Genomic DNA, 19536 nt, shown 5'->3' on the forward strand with positions numbered 1-19536 from the left:
AGTCCCTGTGCCCAAGAACACAAAGGCAACCTGCCTAAATGACTACAGACCCGTAGCACTCACGTCCGTAACCATGAAGTGCTTTGAAAGGCTGGTAATGGCTCATATCAACACCATTATCTCAGAAACACTAGACCCACTCCAATTTGCATACCTCCCAAACAGATCCACAGATGATGCAATCTCTCTTACACTCCACACTGCCCTTTCCCACCTGGACAAAAGGAACACTTATGTGAGAATGCTATTCATTGACTACAGCTCAGCGTTCAACACCATAGTCCCCTCAAAGCTCATCACTAAGCTAAGGATCCTGAGACTAAACACCTCCCTCTGCAACTGGATCCTGGACTTCCTGACGGGCCGCCCCCAGGTGGTGAGGGTAGGTAGAAACACATCTGCCACACTGATCCTCAACACTGATCCTCAACAACACTTGCTCAGTCCCCTCCTGTACTCCCTGTTCACACACGACTGCATGGCCAGGCACGACTCTAACACCATCATTTAGTTTGCAGACAACACAAGAGTGGTAGGCCAGATCACTGACAATGACGAGGCAGCCTATAGGGAGAGGTCAGAGACCTGACCGGTTGGTGCCAAAATAACAACCTATCCCTCAAAGTAACCAATTGTGGACTACAGGAAAAGGAGGACAGAGTACGCCCCCATTCTCATCGACTGGGCTGTAGTGGAGCAGGTTGAGAGCTTCAAGTTCCTTGGTGTCACATCACCAACAAACTAGAATGGTCCAAACACACCAAGACAGTCATGAAGAGGGCATGACAAAGCCTATTCCCCCTCAGGAAACTAAAAAGATTTGTTCCCCCCCAACCCTTCTTTACGCTACTGCAACTCTCTGTTCATCATATATGCATAGTCACTTTACCATATCTACATGTACATACTACCTCAATCAGCCTGTCTAACCGGTGTCTGTATGTAGCCTCGCTACTGTTTTTCACTGTCTTTTTACAGTCTTTTTTTATTTCTTTACTTGCCTATTGTTCACCTAATACCTTTTTTGCACTATTGGTTAGAGCCTGTAAGTAAGCCTTTCACTGTAAGGTCTACCCGGACTATTCCCTGTCGTATTCTTCACAAGTGACAAATAAACCTTGATTTTCGAAAAGTTGAGTGGCAGTGGTCCAATGTTTTCTCTGAGCGAATGCTACAGTCAATGTGTTGGTAGAACTTTGGTAGCGTTTTCCTCAGATTAGCTTTGTTAAATCCCTGGCTACAATAAATGCGGCTTCAGTATATGTGCTTTCCAGTTTGTAGTTCTTTGATGGCCGTCGTGGTATCAGTTTGAGGGGGAATATACACGGCTGTGACTCTAACCGAAGAGAATACTCTTGGGAGGTAATACAGTCAGCATTTGATTATGAGGTATTCTAGGTCAGGTGAACAAAAGGACTTGAGTTTCTGTATGTTATCACAATCACACCATGAGTAGTTATCATGAAACAAATACCCCCGCCCTTCTTCTTCCCGGGGAGATCTTTCTTCCTGTCGGCGCGATGAACTGGAACCCAACTGGCTGTACTGACACAAACAGTATATCCCGACAGAGCCATGTTTCCATGAAACAGAGTATGTAACAATCCCTAATGTCGCTCTGGAAGGAGATTCTCGCCCTGAGCTCATCTTCTTTATTATCCAGAGACTGAATATTAGCGAGTAATATACTCGGAAGCGGTGGATGGTGTGCACGCCTCCTGAGTCGGACTAGAAGTCTACTCCGAATACCTCTTCTCTGCCGGAGATGTTTTGGATGAGCCTTTGGAATAGTTCAATTTCCCTGGGGGGTACGAACAAAGGATCCAATTCGGGAAATTCGTATTCCTGGTTGTAATGCTGCTAATGCTGGTGAGATACCGCCGCTCGCATATCCTAAAGTTATTTCAGGTTGTATGTAATAATACAAAATAATTTCTTAGCTAAGAATGATTTTGTAGCACGGCTGCTCTATCTGTCGGCGCCATCTCACCATCAATTACTAGCCTGCTATTCAGTGGAGTGGGTTTGTGGTCCAAGTCTGGGTTTAAGGGTCTTTTTTCCAAGTTTAAAAGGATAAATATTCAACATCATGGGACATAAAAGGTTGAATACATTGGCCGTGCTGTCAATCCAGCATGACTTCTGCCGCGTTCAAAACAACTGGAAACTCAGAACTGGGAAATCTCAGACTTCAGTGAGTTCAAGACAACTGGGAACTCAGAAAAAAACGAGCTCCGACTGGGAAAATATGGTCATCTAACTTGGAATTCCAAGTCAGGAACTCGGGCCTCTTTTTTAGAGCTCCAACCTGAAGATCACTGACTTCATGATTTGACCTTGTTTTTTTCAGAGTTCCCAGTTGTCTTGAAAGCATCATAAATCCAGGGATTGCCCGACTTTGATGACAAAGTTTCATGACAGAAATTGCCCACGAAGGACCGCCGCAACACCTTCCTGTTCAAGTGAGTAAAGGACAACAAGGTGAGTCAAGAAATGTATTGTATGCTGCTGCATAAATGATGCAATATGCCAGGGAGATATATATACTGTAGATAAGAATGCAATACTGTGTGTGTAGTAAACAGTTAGTAGCCCATATGCCTCACCCTAATAATTTGGTCATTGAATATTGTAAGAGCTTTTGTTGTCTGCTTATATGCCCTCTTTATTTATCCTACGGTTCTGACTTGGTATACAGGGAGAATAGTGTAAGAATGGCCAATGTTCTGAATTCTGTCGCTGTGCATTTCAAAGTACTGAGCAAATAGTTATATTGACTGCGTCCGTCGTAGCTCACTAATTTCTGTCGAAATTACGGATTGCCTCTTATTCGCTTGTCGTCCCTTTATGCCATAGTTTGTGCATCTCAATTGTCAGCAGAAACAACATTTGTTTGAGCAAGTCAGCCATATCAGCTATGTTTAAAAAAAAGCAGTAAATGAGGCTGAATGAACTGTTTCGCTGCCACACAAGGCTCTGATGATAGCCAGGTGTGGCAGTGTTACTGTACACTACATGGTGCTGAAAAGAAAGCTCTGCTTTCGGGGACAGCTTTAAGTAGGCCATGTGGGCACCGTTTGTCACCGTTATAGTGGAATTAATGTATTGTTTAGTGTTGTGTAGTGGCTTTGCTGGCATGTGTCTAAAACATTTTTTGTGGTTTTCCCCAACAAGATTTACATGCAAAATCACCACTGCAAACAGCATTTGCAATCAATGCATGTAGGCCTAATCAACTAATGGACATTAATGGCAACAAAGGCTGCAAACCCCGTGTGGCTCAGCTGGTAGCACACGGCACTTGCAACGGCAGGTTTGTGGGTGTGTTTCTCACCACTGAGCAGTATGAACAAATATGAAAATATTTGTGGGTGTGTTTCCCACCACTGAGCAGTATGAACAAATATGAAAATGTACTGTAAGTCGCTCTAGATAAGAGTGTCTGCAAAATAACTGAAATGTAAAACACTCAACATGTTTTCAGTGTAGGGCATAAAGTATTCTACACATTTTATCAGAGAATGTCCAACTGTCTTTCACAACACGAGAAGCAGAAATGGTGCCATAGTCAAGTGTGCCTCTGGGCTCATTATCACACCAGAGATACTGGATACAATGACGAGATGCTTGTGTCTCCATCCTAACAATGGGATTCGTTGTCCACAGAGCGAAACGGTGGGCTGTCAAAGTCCCGCCTGTTCCTTTGTTTGGATTGATGGATACATCTTGTTGTTTGAATACATTTTTCAATATTCTATTAAGGGTGTTAATATCAACCGTATGTCTTCAATGGAGAGTGAGATGTTATGCTAGCCTAATGAATATGGATAGACCGTCTCGAATTTCAACAGGGACAACTCCGATATGAAGTATTTTTTCTCAAAGTTGCCAGGATGTAATGTGCATCATACACATGAATACACCCCTAGCAACCTAACCATTTCAAAACGTATATTATATCAAATAAGTCTCACGTATCAAAATAGCAATTCATTTTTATCTTGACTAGATTTGACACTCTCTCATTGCCCCCCATACAAAAACGCCTCTGTTGATTCATAATGAATGATCTGCTTAATGTGGACAAATCTTGGGCGGAGTAAATCCTCTCACCTCTTCCTCTCTGGACACACTTTGCAATAAAATAGAAAGTCCTCATAGAGATAGAGGACTCATCTTTGTATCTGTGGCGTCTGACAGGAAGGGCATCTCCATTTCAAAGTAGTAAATGTTCTTCTTTTGTTTGAAAAAATCATAAAGTTAATATTGGTGATTTACCACCACCTGCAGTGCTGAATCAAAACTGGCGTCAATCATTTATTGTAACCACTAGCGGTGATATAGCTTAAAGCTATTGACAAACCATAGACAACACAATTTGAAGAACACAATGCTCTGATCACTGGCTGATTGTTCACAACCCATAGGAATCCCCACCCAGTTGACTACTTTAAAATGGTGGAAGCCCTCAATGGCAATGTCCATGCTAAAACGGGTTATATCCAGCTAGGGACCTCTGTCTGTCTCTCTCTATGATAGTCCTCCAGTTATGAGCTTCTACGCCATCCTGGGTTTGAACTGTGAAATCATGTTTATTAACTAAATAGAGGTAAGCCTAGGTTACCCTACTTCACTAATGTCAAACATCTTGGGAATCAATTCAAGTTACACATCAAAACAGTTTTATCATCATTCTGTATGGTTTATTTGAACTACATAGTGTGTATCATAGATGAGAAATTGCTTGGTATTAAAGGAAATATATTATATTTGTTATCTGATACATAGTTAAAACCCTGTACATTTTGTTGCTAGAAAAGGTATGGTGCAGTTTTACAATGGTAAGAATGAACAAAGCAGAGAAATATTTCAGTTGGCAACATCATAATAGGGGTTTGTAAAAGTTCATAAATGAAAGGACTGCTTAATTGCTTACCATATTATATTTTCCATTGGTTACACTTGTACTGTATGCACACCTCCGATTAGCTCTTAATTTATATGTAAAAGCAAGTTTGTTAATTTGCAAAGCAACAGATTATAGAAACAGTAGTAAACAAACAGTTTTCAGTGGAAATGAGCTACCAAATCAAATGTACAGTAGCCCTAGGAATCAATCTACAGGTCCATTTTACTGTTCTGTCCTTTTGAAATGTTTCAACACCATTGTGGGTTTGATGTTGTAGGATTCTTGTTTTAGAAAAGATCTGTGCTCCAAAGTGAAGCAAATTGAGGCATCTCTTTTTGTTATCCCATGGGTCGTGGCCTAAAAATGGCAGAGGTTCCACTGAATTGATACAATTGATGTAGCTCCACTTCTGTTTTGTCAAGACTTTCCATGTTGCATTCATTTGGGGGTTATGTCAACAGATCTTTATAAAGATACCTCCGCTTCTCTTCCATTGTATTAAACTTCCACTTTGACACTCAACACTTCCTGTTCTCAACAGAAATACAAACTGCACAAATGGCTGAATCATTACCTGTGTGCTTCATTAAATGCGTTAGTAGCTAACAATAACACACTGAAGGACATGAATACATTGTTTGCTCTGCTTGCATACAGTACTTATACAGGCTCTAACAATTGTTTTTAACAGAACTAAGTAACAAATCTTTTATGGCATTGTTCAAAACAATAGAGTAAGTGATCCCTTCATGTATATTGGACGGTCATATCAGTGTTGTGGTGGAGCCTTGGACACACACAGGACATTTTTATAGATCTGAAATCAAAGTGGAGGAAGACATTTCAAAGGCAACATTCATGCTGTCATTACGTTATAGAGAACGTCAGACTAATGATATTCTCTGGCATTTGCGTCTGTGATGGCACTTGGGTGACAGAAAGAGGAGCAGGTGCGTGCTAAGGGGGACACTCCGTAAGAGGATAGCTGGAGGTCCATTGCTGTATAAAAGCAGTAGCTTAAATGTACTGAAGGAATGTCATTTGAGTTGTCGCTATAATAAATGATTGTAGTCAATGTGGACAAAGTTATTTCTTTACACCTGGAACAGTATCATCATCAGCATTAATTCTATCCGAATCAAGCAGTGTCTGTGAAAACTCCAAGTCTATTCAGTGATGGAACACACATGCTGGGGGTGGGGTGTCAAAACAACACGGTCTTCCTGCCTCCATCGCCACACTGGCCAACAGCTGTGGTCACTGGCTGACGTGAACATGCACACCTGACTTAACCAGGTTGGTGAAAGGGGGAGGACAGGGGGTGTTGGGGTCAGGGGTTGATCATATGGCTGCTGGAGTGATTTGATGTGCTGGTTAAAGCAAGCTGGTCTAAATATGTCCAGCCCCCAAGTGGTTGTGGAGTGGACAAGCAGAGTGAAGCAGTTACGCTGGTGTCACATAGTTCCCTGGGAAAGTCCCAAAGGCATGTGTCCTTTTTGACGTACCTAAGGAAAGAGCAGAGCACAAAATAAGTCAAAAGGTTGTTCTCTCATACTGTACACTTTACAAATACTGTATGAAAATTAAACCCAGTCATCTGAAGTCATACTTGTAATGTCATGCCCAATAGAGGGCGCACTTCATTTGTCTTCTGAATATAAGGTTTGTGTAAATTCCTTACCTACAAACCAGCCATCATCACACTTCTCCATCACTTGTACTATGTCCCCCTCTCTCAGTTCCAGCTCATCTTTGTTCTGTGGTTTGTAGTTGTAAACTGCTTTGTATCTGAGTGAGAAAGCACAGGCCGGGGTTTTGGATTTCATTTTGGGCAAGATTAATAGACTGTGGCAATGAAGAATGAGGGACAGTACCCTCAATCACGAAGTATAAAATCACATTTTGATTGATTACAATTTTTTACTCACGGTTGGTGCTGCATCACTGTTGAGCCAGCATTGTTGGTCGTTTGTGGTTTGGGGGTATTGGTCGGGGCTGCTCCTCCCCTGTGGGCAGATGGTGATATCTGATTGGATGGTGAAACAGCTCTGCCAATGGAGTTGTGCAAAGCTGGGTGTGCTCCTCCCCAGTGGTTGTTCTGGGTGGTGGGGAATGCAGCCCCAGAAGTGGGGTGTGGCCAGGGATTGGGTGCTTTTTTGGATAGTGAGGGCTGGGGGGATGAGCGTGAATGGGAAGCTACAATCCCATGGGGTATGGGTGAGGACGGCTTCTGGGGGGAATATCCTGGTTCTGGGCTGCGGGACGAGGGGGTCAGACTCAGAGGCGAGCGGGTCAAAGGCGAACAAGGTGAGTGTAGAGGGCGTCCTGGACTCATTGGCTCTGGGGATGTGGGTGACATGGGGCATGCAGGGTAGTCATCAGAGGATGATTTGATGCGGGGTAACTTGTTAACCTGGACGTAGTTGGTGGGGAAGATGCCACTCCGGCTGGTCCCTGGGATCCGGCCCTCCAGCCACCTGTCATCCACACGCCTGGTCACACAGATCACCTCGCCCTTAGACAAGAGGGGAGCACAAATATGGTTCATGACATAAGTATCATTCAGATATCAGGTACAGTAGTCATCCAGTGTTTCCCCTTTATGAATTTAGTAGTTGTGGCCTACCGCTGCTGAACTGTTGCCACTGCTGCAAGAAATATGTTATGTTTTGTATATATACGCAGTGCCTTCATCACCTGTTGATGATGTCCACATTTTGTTACCTTACAGCCTTATTCTAAAACGTATTAAATTGTATTTTTCCCTCATCAGTCTACACACAATATTGCATAATGACAAAGCAAAAGCAGGTTTACATAAGTATTCAGACCATTTACTCAGAACTATGTTGAAGCACCCCTGGCAGCGGTTACAGCCTCGAGTCTACATAGAGTATGATGCTACAAGCTTGGCACACCTGTCTTTGGGGCGTTTCTCACATTCCTCTCTGCAGATCCTCTCAAGCTCTGTCAGGTTTGATTGGGAGCATTGCTGCACAGCTATTGTCAGGTCTCTCCAGAGATGTTCGATCGGCTTCAAGTCCAGGCTCTGGCTGGGCCACTCAAGGACATTCAGAGACTTGTCCCAAAGTCACTCCTGTGTTGCCTTGGCTGTCTGTTTAGGGTCATTGTGCTGTTGGAAGGTGAACCTTTGCCCCAGTCAGAGGTCCTGAGTCCTCTGGAGCAGGTTTTCGTCAAGGATCTCTCTACATTGCTCCGTTCATCTTTGCCTCGATCCTGACTAGTCTCCCAGTCCCTGCTGCTGAAAAACATCCCCACAGCATGATGCTGCCACCACCACGCTTCACCGTGAGGATGGTGCAAGGTTTCCTCCAGACGTGACGCTTGGCTTCAGACTGTTTCTCGTGGTCTGAGTGTCTTTTGGTGCCCTTTGTCAAACTCCAAGCGGGCTGTCATGTGCATTTTACTAAGGAGTGGCTTCCGTCTGGCCACCCTATCATAAAGGCCTGATTGGGGGACTGCTGCATAGATGGGAGAACCTTCCAGAAAGACAACCATCTCCACAGAGGAACTCTGTCAGAGTGACTATCGGGTTCTCGGTCACCTCCCTGACCAAGGCCCTTCTCCCCCGACTGTGCCTTGACACAATTCTGTCTCGGAGCTCTACGGACAACTCCTTCGACCTCATACCTTGTTTTTTTTTCCTGACATGCAGTGCCAACTGTGGGACCTTATATAGACAGACGTGTGCCTTTCCAAATCATGTCCAATCAATTGAATTTACCACAGGTGGACTCCAATCAAGTTGTAGAATCAATGAAAACAGGATGGGCCTTTGCTCAATTTCAAGTCTCGCATCTCAGTGAATTTAACCCATGCAATGTGAGAAATACGGTATAGGTACAATACTGGAAATGATTAGATTGGAAATGAGAATCAATGTCCTAAAGAGTACATAGTAGGATGCTCACTTTGCGGAAGGACAGCTCAACAGGCAGGTCTGCATTGAAGGAGAACAGAGCCACTGCCTCTCCATAGTCCAGCACCTGGATGGTTGGAGACTTGATGGGCGTGGGCTTCTCTGTAGGAGGAACAATCTGGGGGCAGAAATGAGAGACGGGTGAGGCTCAGAATGATATGTGGAGCACCTCATATAAGACCCATGCTCAGAAGTTAGATGGATGCACACCAACCTCCACATAGGTTGTGGGGAAGATACCGGCTCTCCCATGATGCTCTCCTTCAAACCAGTTGGTGTCTACCTGCCTGTGGATGTAAACTATGTCCCCCTTCTGTAGAGACAGTTCCCTAGGAAGAGAAAAAAAGGTCAAACTATGGCACGATGGACATCCATTAGATTAAAGGAAGAGGTCTGCTTTTTTGTAATCCTTTGTTACAAGGGTTTGTTTCTAGTAATTCTATATTAACATTTACGTTATTGGGCTTGCTGAGAAAAATGGTTTCGTACAATTACATTTGGCCGCCCTAAATGTGATATAATTACAGTGTGTGCTTCTTTTTACTGACAATATTGTTTAACAGATGTGTGAGAGGGCAAATGGTTTGCAGGCGATCAGTAGGTATTATAACTCACTTGGGTGACTGAGCCTGGAAAGTGAACTTGGCTCGTGCTGCTTTCATCTACATAAACACAAAACAGTTTATCGGCAAGATTGAAAGGAAGTTTGCTTTTCACAAGGGCACAGGCTTCTTTCTCCTTGCAGTTGTTGATAGTTATTGCAAGATCCTAAATCAGGGCAAGTTCAACTAACAGAAAATAAAACAATACACTACATGGCGGCAGGTAGCCTAGTGGTTAGAGTGTTGGACTTGTAACCGAAAGGTTGCAAGATTGAATCCCCAAGCTGACAAGGTCAAAATCTGTCATTCTGCCCCTGAACAAGGCAGTAACCCACTGTTCCTAGACCGTCATTGAAAATAAACATTTGTTCTTAACAGACTTGCCTAGTTAAATAAAGGTAAATGGCGCTGGATGTCTGAGTCCAGCTCAGCCTCAAAACAACTCAGCTCAGAGAGCAGAGACTCCTGGCCAATGCAGCACAGTGGTTGGAAGGAATTAAATCAGCCACATTATACAAAAGTATGTCGACACCCCTTCAAATTGGTCAATTCAGCAATTTCAGCCAGTCCCGTTGCTGACAAGTGTATAAAAATCATCCATGCAATCTCCATAGACAAACATTGGCAGTAGAATGGCCCATACTGAAGAGCTCAGTGACTTTCAACATGGTACTGCCATAGGATGCCACCTTTCCAACAAGTCAGTTTGTGAAATGTATGCCCTGCTAAAGCTGACCCAGTCAACTGTAAGTGCTGTTATTGTGAAGTGTAAACCTCTAGGAGCAACAACGGCTCAGCCACAAAGTGGTAGGCCACACAAGATCACAGAACGGGACCTCCGAGTACTGAAGCAAGTAAAAATCGTCTGTCCTCCGTTGCAACACTCACTACTGAATTCCAAACTGCCTCTGGAAGCAACGTCAGTACAATCACTGTTTGTCAGGCGCTTCATGAAGTGTGTTGCCTTGGCCAAGGAGCCGCACACAAGCCTAAGATCACCATGCGCAATGCCAACTGTCAGCTAGAGTTGTGTAAAGAACGCTGCCATTGGACTCTGGAGCAGTGGAAACACATTCTCTGGAGTGAGGAATCGCACTTCACCATCTGGCAGTCCGATGGACAAATCTGGGTTTGGCGGATGCCAGGAGAACGCTACCTGCCCGAATGCATAGTGCCAACTGTAAAGTTGGGTGGAGGAGGAATAATGGTTTTCATGGTTCGGGCTAGGAACCTTAGTTCCAGTGAAGGGAAATCTTAACGCTACAACATACAATGGCATTCTAGACGATTCTATGCTTCCAACTTTGTGGCAACCATTTGGGGAAGTCCCTTTCCTGTTCCAGCATGACAATTCCCCTGTGCTCAAAGCGACATCCATACAGAAATGGTTTGTCAAGGTCGGTGTGGAAGAATTTGACTGGCCTGCACAGAGCCCTGACCTCAACACCATTGAACACCTTTGGGATGAATTGGAAGGCCGACTGCGATCCAGGCCTAATTGCCCAACATCAGTGCTCAACTTCACTAATGCTCATGGCTGACCGGAAGCAAGTCCCCGCAGCAAAGTTCCAACATTTAGTGGAAAGCCTTCCCAGAAGAGTGGAGGCTGTTATAGCAGCAAAGGGTGTATTAATGCCCATGATTTTGGAATGAGATGTTCAATGAGCAGGTATCCACATACACTACATGGCCAAAAGTATGTTCATAAATACAGATTCCTGACAGAGCACAAAAGATAAAGCACAAAAGCCTACTGCGAGGAACCTCACTCCTCAAATATAATCGCTACTTTTTCAAAATGTTCTGACATTGTGTACAACACAGTTACCTATAGAGGTTGGATATCCCAATAACCAAGAAAGAGAAATACATTTACCTGCTTCTCCAATCTCTTGGGTGGGAACTCCATGGCTTCAGGTGCAGGGGAGAGGCGTTCTACTGTAGAACAGCATGAGGAGGTGGAGAGAAAAACTGGGGTTAGTGACAAAACAAGACAGATGGTATAGGGCATTCCATAGTAACCGAATTGCACTGAGACTTTTTATTTCAAAATGTATGCTAAACAAAAACCATTCATTTCAAAGTTTAACAAACCATATAACTCTATGTACAAGGACTACACTTAACCATTTACACTTAACATTTGACAAAAACACATACTGGAAGAACTGTGCAGATACAACGTTTGGTAACAGAATTTCGGTAAATCTCACTCAGTTTTTTATATGACCGTGTCTTCCAAAAACTACTGCACATAACAGTAGAGTAGTGTAGAGTTCAATACAGTACTGTAAAGTGGAGTATAGTTCAGTACATTAGTGTACTCAACTCTAGTTCTCTATTGTGTACTGTACTGAACTCTTCACTCTAGTCTACTCTACAGTACAGTACTAAACTATACTCTACTTTTCTGTACTAAACTTCTCTTTTATTTACTGTACGGTGCTGTGCTGAGTTTTCCAAACTTGTGAAACACAGATGTCTATGATTGGTTCAGATTTGGTCTGGTCTGGACAAAATCTGAACCAATCATGGACATCTATGTTTGGGGCAAATTAAGACAAAAAAATGACGTCTGTGGACATTGAAATCAAGGCCAGGACGGACTGACCAAATTTCAACTACTTTTCAATGTCAATGGGTGTTCAGTGTTGGTCGGTGCTCAGTGGGTGAGTATGCTTGTTACAGTAAATGGAAAGAGAGGGGGCTCATGGGTAGGTGTGAGTAAGAGCCGGGAGAGGAGACATCATTGGAGAGAGAGAGAGTTCTGTCACCACCAAATGACAGAAAGACAAAGAAAACAGTTATGAGCTGAACATACCAGAATGCCAGCCGAAGGGAGGACAATAGCAGGTGGCCCAACTGTGGTTTGTGACTATGATTTCCCATTGTAGCCAATTCAAATTGCAGAAATTCCATTACCGATTTTTCAGAAATTATGTTACAGATTTGGTAACAGAATTTAGAGTTTTAATCACTTAATTCATAAACAAAATTGATATCAGTAAAAACACTATAACCAATTGATAGGTCTACCTTTACTTGTTACTTCTGTGAACTTCCATTGTCCTCCCTCCTCATGAGGGAGATAAATCAGAAAATATCTTCAAGATTGTGGGTTTTTGGTAATGGAATTTGAAGGCACAAGGCAATGTTTTTTAAACTTACAGAAGGCAGAAAAAAAATTCTAAACTATTTGTAAGTGTTGGTATTAGTTGGCGGTCGTCTTTACTGTGTTTTGATGTATATCTAGTACCTTGAAATACTTTTTTTGTTAGATGTTTTCTAAGATCCCTTTTCCATCTCTTTGACAAGAAATCAAAGCCTTTGCTTATTCCAAATTCTTGGAATGGAAAAAATGTATATACGCCTTCATTTCTCTAAAATATTGACTCTTAGCTTTCATTTGACATCCAATTTGACATGCTCATTTGAACTTCACATGTTGGTGCTCATGGGTCCTTTTACATGACCTGTAGCAGAATCACAATGTGTGATTGACTTGGAGTTACATTGTGTTGTTTAAGTGTTCTCTTTATTTTTTGGAGCAGTGTATATAAAGTGTAAAAAAACAATTGTTTCCAGATTTGTTTAAGACAACCAAGAAACACTCCGTGTGACCCTGATTTAGCCCACTGCAGTAAAGGTTATTAAAAGAAGCCAAACTTTTGTGCTGGTTCTTAGACTAATCGCCAAGAAAAACAGTTGGATAAAGCTAATCTATAATTAAGACTTCTGGCCCGAAGTTCCTATTTTTTGTGCTTCCTCCCCACCCTGACACTACAGATCTTTCCATACTAAAAGTAAGAAACCTCTCCTCTCACTAACCCAGATCAGTTTCATATCAAATTTGTTCACACAGATCAGGTAACAGACTACAGGAAATCACAAGGAATCAAAAGACTTCAACAATAGTCAAATCAAATCAAATCAAATCAAATTTATTTATATAGCCCTTCGTACATCAGCTGATATCTCAAAGTGCTGTACAGAAACCCAGCCTAAAACCCCAAACAGCAAGCAATGCAGGTGGAGAAGCACAGTGGCTAGGAAAAACTCCCTAGAAAGGCCAATACCTAGGAAGAAACCTAGAGAGGAACCAGGCTATGTGGGGTGGCCAGTCCTCTTCTGGCTGTGCCGGGTGGAGATTATAACAGAACATGGTCAAGATGTTCAATGTTCATAAATGACCAGCATGGTCGAATAATAATAAGGCAGAACAGTTGAAACTAGAGCAGCAGCACAGTCAGGTGGAAGTTGAAACTGGAGCAGCAGCATGGCCAGGTAGACTGGGGACAGCAAGGAGTCATCATGTCAGGTAGTCCTGGGGCATGGTCCTAGGGCTCAGGTCAGTTGAAACTGGAACAGCAGCATGGCCAGGTGGACTGGGGACAGCAAGGAGTCATCATGTCAGGTAGTCCTGGGGCATGGTCCTAGGGCTCAGGTCCTCCGAGAGAGAGAAAGAAAGAGAGAAGGAGAGAATTAGAGAACGCACACTTAGATTCACACAGGACACCGAATAGGACAGGAGAAGTACTCCAGATATAACAAACTGACCCCAGCCCCCCGACACATAAACTACTGCAGCATAAATACTGGAGGCTGAGACTGGAGGCTCATTTAGTCCCGTATTGAATTACTGTATTCTGTTAGTAGAGGCTGTTTTTCCATGGACTTTTCACTGATTAGACTATATAAAGTACACTACAGTATATACACATGACATTATGTATATTACCCACTTTTAAATTAAGCAATTCCTATTACAGAATTCAAGTACATAGCAGTATTATGCCCAACCTACTGTTACTAGTCTTTACTGAACTAGTTTACTGAGACTGAATGTTGAGTGTCAAGGATCATATTACCTCTACCTTACCTGATACCCCTAGACCCACTTCAACATGCTTACCGCCCCAATAGATCCACAGATGACACAATCGCCATCACTCTGCACACTAGCCTATCCGATCTGGACAAGAGGAATACCTATGTAAGAATGCTGTTCATTGACTATAGCTCAGCATTTAACACCATAGTACCCTCCAAGCTCATCATTAAGCTTGAGGCCCTGGATCTGAACCCCGCCCTGTGCAACTGGGTCCTAGACTTCCTGACGGGCCGCCCCCAGGTGGTGAAGGTAGGAAACATCACCTCCACTCCGCTGATCCTCTACACTGGGGCCCCACATGGGTGAGTGCTCAGCCCCCTCCTGTACTCCTTGTTCACCCATGACTGCGTGGCCAAGCACACCTCCAACTCAGTCATCAAGTTTGCAGATAACACAACACTAGTAGGCTTGATTACCAACAATGACGAGACAGCCTACAGGGAGGAGGTGAGGGCTCCGGGAGTGTGGTTCCTGGAAAACAACCTCTCACTCAACGTCAACAATCAAAAGGAGATGATCGTGGACTTCAGGAAACAGCAGAGGGTACACTGTTTTCTATACTATTCTACGGTATCTCATTCACTTAATAATGTTTACATCTCACATTACTCATCTATATGTATATACTGTATTCTATACTATATCTTAGTCCGTATGTATATACTGAAGTCTTAATTAATTCCTACTTAGATGTGTGTATTGGGTATATGTTTAATTGGTTAGATATTACTTGTTAGATATTACTGCACTGTCAGAGCTAGAAGCACAAGCATTTCGCTACACCCGCAATAACATCTGCTAATCTCGTGTATGTGACCAATCAAATTTGATTTGAGTGGCGTTGCCATAGCACCACTCTTTCTGAATGCTTGGATCCAGGATCAACTCCTAATCTTACCATGTGTGGGACTGAGGGCTGCCCTCTGAGCAACAGCTGATGTGGGGACAATGGGACAATGGAGAGGTTGCTTTGAATCAGTCAAGGAGCTGGGGAAAAAAGATAGCATGTTTACTTTATGACTGTATGCTCCCACAAACTCCTGTCAATCAGATCTTTCCAAATCTTAACAGCCCACATGGTGGAGCTCCACACAATATGAGAGGACAGAGTGCAGTGTGCTGCAGTAGACACATTTGCCATGCAGACTTGGCCTCTGGCCACAGCTGATGGTTTGCATGTAAAGATCAAATAAACATGAAATAGATGCAGAATCAGATGACTCAAGTGTGAGAGGGGAGACTCTGGGGACCTTCTGTCTTTGGAGAGAACTTTTAGTCATCATCATAGTCACTGACATTATTACCATGTTGAAATGACAGGGAAACTTCATCCAAAACATAACAGCGTGAGCAAATCAGTGTCATTATTAAAACAAACATATCTGAGAAAGTGCATTAGGTCGCTGGGCTAAAACATATGTTTCGCAAACAACAACTAGGAGAAAAACTGTCCAAGAATGTATTAAGCTAGGTAAGGTGCCCTCTTGAACTGACATATTGGACTGAAACTTGTTAAAGGTATATAGCTCAACTTAAGTAATCTATAAGTGTCTAGGCAGCAAGAGTATAGTTACTTTGTCAAGTTCTCATGTCTTAACTACTAGGGAACCAACGACTGTAAAGACTAATTTATGGCAACAGTAGTGAGATGGACAAGATTAAGAACGTGGGAGTTAGGCCAGGGACTTAACCATTAACATTTCTTGTCCTGGTGTTACCTCCCTCTGCAGCTCACACTGGTGCCATGCTGTCCATCTTTAGAAAGTCACAAGATCCCCTTTTAGAAACTGTTTTGTTCCAGGTCACTGTAGAATGGTTATTTCACATGCCTGCAAAAATGTAATGACTGCAATAATTTGAATTGTAGTTTGAGACTTGCTTCATCTGTCTGCACTGGTTATCAAGCCATGGTCTATAGACTCTTCAATGACAACGTTGATTCAACTAATGTGTGCCGATTGGGTTTCACCGTTTAGTACCAAGACAACAGCAATCCAAATGGTTGTGAGCAGTCTTGTAGATGCATAGTCATTGAAAACAGTCATTCAACTGTAATGACCAAGTAAAAGTTAATGCCATTGACGTGGATCTTATAGAAACAACAGGTGGATTTGTTACTCATAGACAAGTGGTATGAGGTGTCAGAAATGTGTTGCCTTTGTGGGACAATAAAGTTGTAAAATACTTTCATGGTCTGAAAACAAAGCACAGTTTATCAGAGACCAACTGGCAGATCTTTGCCTCCCAAAAAATATTTCTGGATGAAAAAAAACGAACAAGAATGATTTGAGAGAGGCTAAAATATTTGCGGAGTAAATATCTCCTCCGTTATGAACAGATTTGTCAGAGCAAATGAAATAATAGTGTGTGAATTACATGGTTTTGAGGACACACATCAGTAACTATAGGAGCAGTATACAACAATGAACAGTATAATAACTGTTTCCTGTATCAACAACAATCCCTGCACATATTTCACAACAACAAGTGATACAGCTCAACCAATGACCTACCCTGTACAACTTGAGACATAATTTTACTGTTTGGGATAAAAACCATTGTATGTACAATCACACCAACACACAGAGCCACAACTTTGTGCAGACCTGACCCATAACTCACCTGTTGTCCTGTGTTGTCCCTGTCCCTGCAGCAGTTCCTGGATCAGCATTTCTGGCAACCTGGAAGCAGAAATCACATTAAAGGCTGTTGTTCTCTCTTGAAGGAAATCTCAGATACTTAGACAGAGCAGAGGTGGTGACCACTCCCAAAGGAGCCAGAGGAAGACAGAACTCCCCTGGGTCCTACACTCCTTTGAATACAATGATAAAATTGATAATGGTATTTTTATCTGAGGTATCTTTGATTGAGGAGTAACAACCACATACAGCTGATGATTAGATGAGGTGCAAATGAAGGTTGTGAAGAGAATCAGCGTCAACATTTGAAGAGTGAAATCAAAACCTTGAATTCAAACGCATACAAGGCATACAAGTAGTGCTACAACTGAACCTCTGTTTCTACTGACAGCGAGAGGGAAAAATCGAACAAATGCTTGTTGGATTTACAAGCAGATGGGGGGGGGGTTGGAGGCATGTGATTTGAGTCAGACACATCCAAGTGCAAGGCAGGCAGGCAGGCATGTCCTGGGGGCGTGAGTAAGGTCACAGGGCAGTGTCAGGGTTGGCATGCAGGGTTGTATGTCTCAAACAGTTCTCAGGAGGGGAGATGCTCCACAGCTGGAAGGGACTATCATCAACAACAGATAGACTAGTCAATTGAAACTAGGGGAAGGTTCTGGTATAGCATTGGGGAAGTCTTATTACTGTATTGCAACAAAGAAAAGTAATGATGCTGTCTGTGGATAAGCCCTGCTTATGATAACATGGATTTATGATATTGACTTATGCATGCAAGTAACCAGACCTCATTGCTAGAGGAGTGAGAGAGGGGGTTACAGGCAGGGTAGCAGGGAGGAGTGTTGCTTCAGCAGAGTCACAAGAAGGGCGTCAGTACCTCACCCCGGCCTCGTCGTGTCTGCTTCTTCTGGGAAAGTCTTCTCTCCAGACCCTGGATGTCTGAGTCCAGCTCAGCCTCAAAACAGTTCAGCTCAGAGAGCAGAGACTCCTGGCCAATGCAGCGCAGTGGTTGGAAGGAATTAAAATCAGTCAAATGATACACTATATATACAAACGTATGTGGACAGCCCTTCAAATTTGTGGATTCGACTATTTTAGCCACACCCGTTGCTGACAGGTGTATAAAAATCGAGCACACAGCCATGCAATCTCCATAAACAAACATTGGCCTTACTGAAGAGCTCAGGGACTTTCAGTGTCACTGAGCTCACAGAACAGGACCTCTGAGTGCTGAAGCACGTAGCTCATAATAATAATTTGTCTTCGGTTGCAACACTCACTACCGAGATCCAAACTGTCTCTGGAAGCAACGTCAGAGTCCAACGTCACCATTGGACTCTGGAGTAGTTGAGTGATGAATCACACTTCATCTGGCAGTCCGAAGTACGAATCTGAATTTGGTGGATGCCAGGAGAACGCTACCTGCTCGAATGCGTAGTGCCAACTTTAAAGTTTGGTGGAGGAGGAATAATGGTCTGTGGCTGTTTTTCATGGTTTGGGTTAGGCCCATTTGTTCCAGTGAAGGGAAATCTTAATGCTACAGCCTCCATAATCAGCTGTGGACCAGATCCGGAACTGGGTCAATATGGACCGCAGGTCCCCCCCAAAAAAGTATACAAAAATATACAGTGCCTTGCGAAAGTATTCGGCCCCCTTGAACTTTGCGACCTTTTGCCACATTTCAGGCTTCAAACATAAAGATATAAAACTGTATTTTTTTGTGAAGAATCAACAACAAGTGGGACACAATCATGAAGTGGAACGACATTTATTGGATATTTCAAACTTTTTTAACAAACAAAAACTGAAAAATTGGGCGTGCAAAATTATTCAGCCCCCTTAAGTTAATACTTTGTAGCGCCACCTTTTGCTGCGATTACAGCTGTAAGTCGCTTGGGGTATGTCTCTATCAGTTTTGCACATCGAGAGACTGACATTTTTTCCCATTCCTCCTTGCAAAACAGCTCGAGCTCAGTGAGGTTGGATGGAGAGCATTTGTGAACAGCAGTTTTCAGTTCTTTCCACAGATTCTCGATTGGATTCAGGTCTGGACTTTGACTTGGCCATTCTAACACCTGGATATGTTTATTTTTGAACCATTCCATTGTAGATTTTGCTTTATGTTTTGGATCATTGTCTTGTTGGAAGACAAATCTCCGTCCCAGTCTCAGGTCTTTTGCAGACTCCATCAGGTTTTCTTCCAGAATGGTCCTGTATTTGGCTCCATCCATCTTCCCATCAATTTTAACCATCTTCCCTGTCCCTGCTGAAGAAAAGTAGGCCCAAACCATGATGCTGCCACCACCATGTTTGACAGTGGGGATGGTGTGTTCAGTGTGATGAGCTGTGTTGCTTTTACACCAAACATAACGTTTTGCATTGTTGCCAAAAAGTTCAATTTTGGTTTCATCTGACCAGAGCACCTTCTTCCACATGTTTGGTGTGTCTCCCAGGTGGCTTGTGGCAAACTTTAAACTACACTTTTTATGGATATCTTTAAGAAATGGCTTTCTTGCCACTCTTCCATAAAGGCCAGATTTGTGCAATATACGACT

General features: G+C 43.0%; 1 protein-coding gene across 5 annotated transcripts in view; it reads right to left on the reverse strand.

Moving 5' to 3' along the window:
* Positions 1-4677: 4677 nt before the first annotated feature.
* The window catches only part of LOC109879640 (vinexin-like), a 52675-nt gene continuing 37816 nt past the window's right edge, over positions 4678-19536 (reverse strand). For 2 of the 5 annotated variants that reach the window (XM_020471828.2, XM_020471826.2), the window contains exons 11-20: positions 17859-17969; positions 16965-17023; positions 15241-15329; positions 11328-11389; positions 9465-9511; positions 9064-9178; positions 8842-8967; positions 6838-7424; positions 6591-6697; positions 4678-6414 (exon numbers count right to left, since the gene is read on the reverse strand). In XM_020471828.2, the coding sequence (XP_020327417.1) occupies positions 6353-6414; positions 6591-6697; positions 6838-7424; positions 8842-8967; positions 9064-9178; positions 9465-9511; positions 11328-11389; positions 15241-15329; positions 16965-17023; positions 17859-17969 (1365 nt within the window). In that variant the 3' untranslated portion in view covers positions 4678-6352. The remainder of the gene's footprint in view (positions 6415-6590; positions 6698-6837; positions 7425-8841; positions 8968-9063; positions 9179-9464; positions 9512-11327; positions 11390-15240; positions 15330-16964; positions 17024-17858; positions 17970-19536) is intronic. The other 3 variants (XR_004208919.1, XR_004208915.1, XM_031820178.1) reach the window with 3 other exon arrangements.

This window comes from Oncorhynchus kisutch, linkage group LG3 (genome assembly GCF_002021735.2).
Source record: "Oncorhynchus kisutch isolate 150728-3 linkage group LG3, Okis_V2, whole genome shotgun sequence".
NCBI lineage: Eukaryota > Metazoa > Chordata > Actinopteri > Salmoniformes > Salmonidae > Oncorhynchus > Oncorhynchus kisutch.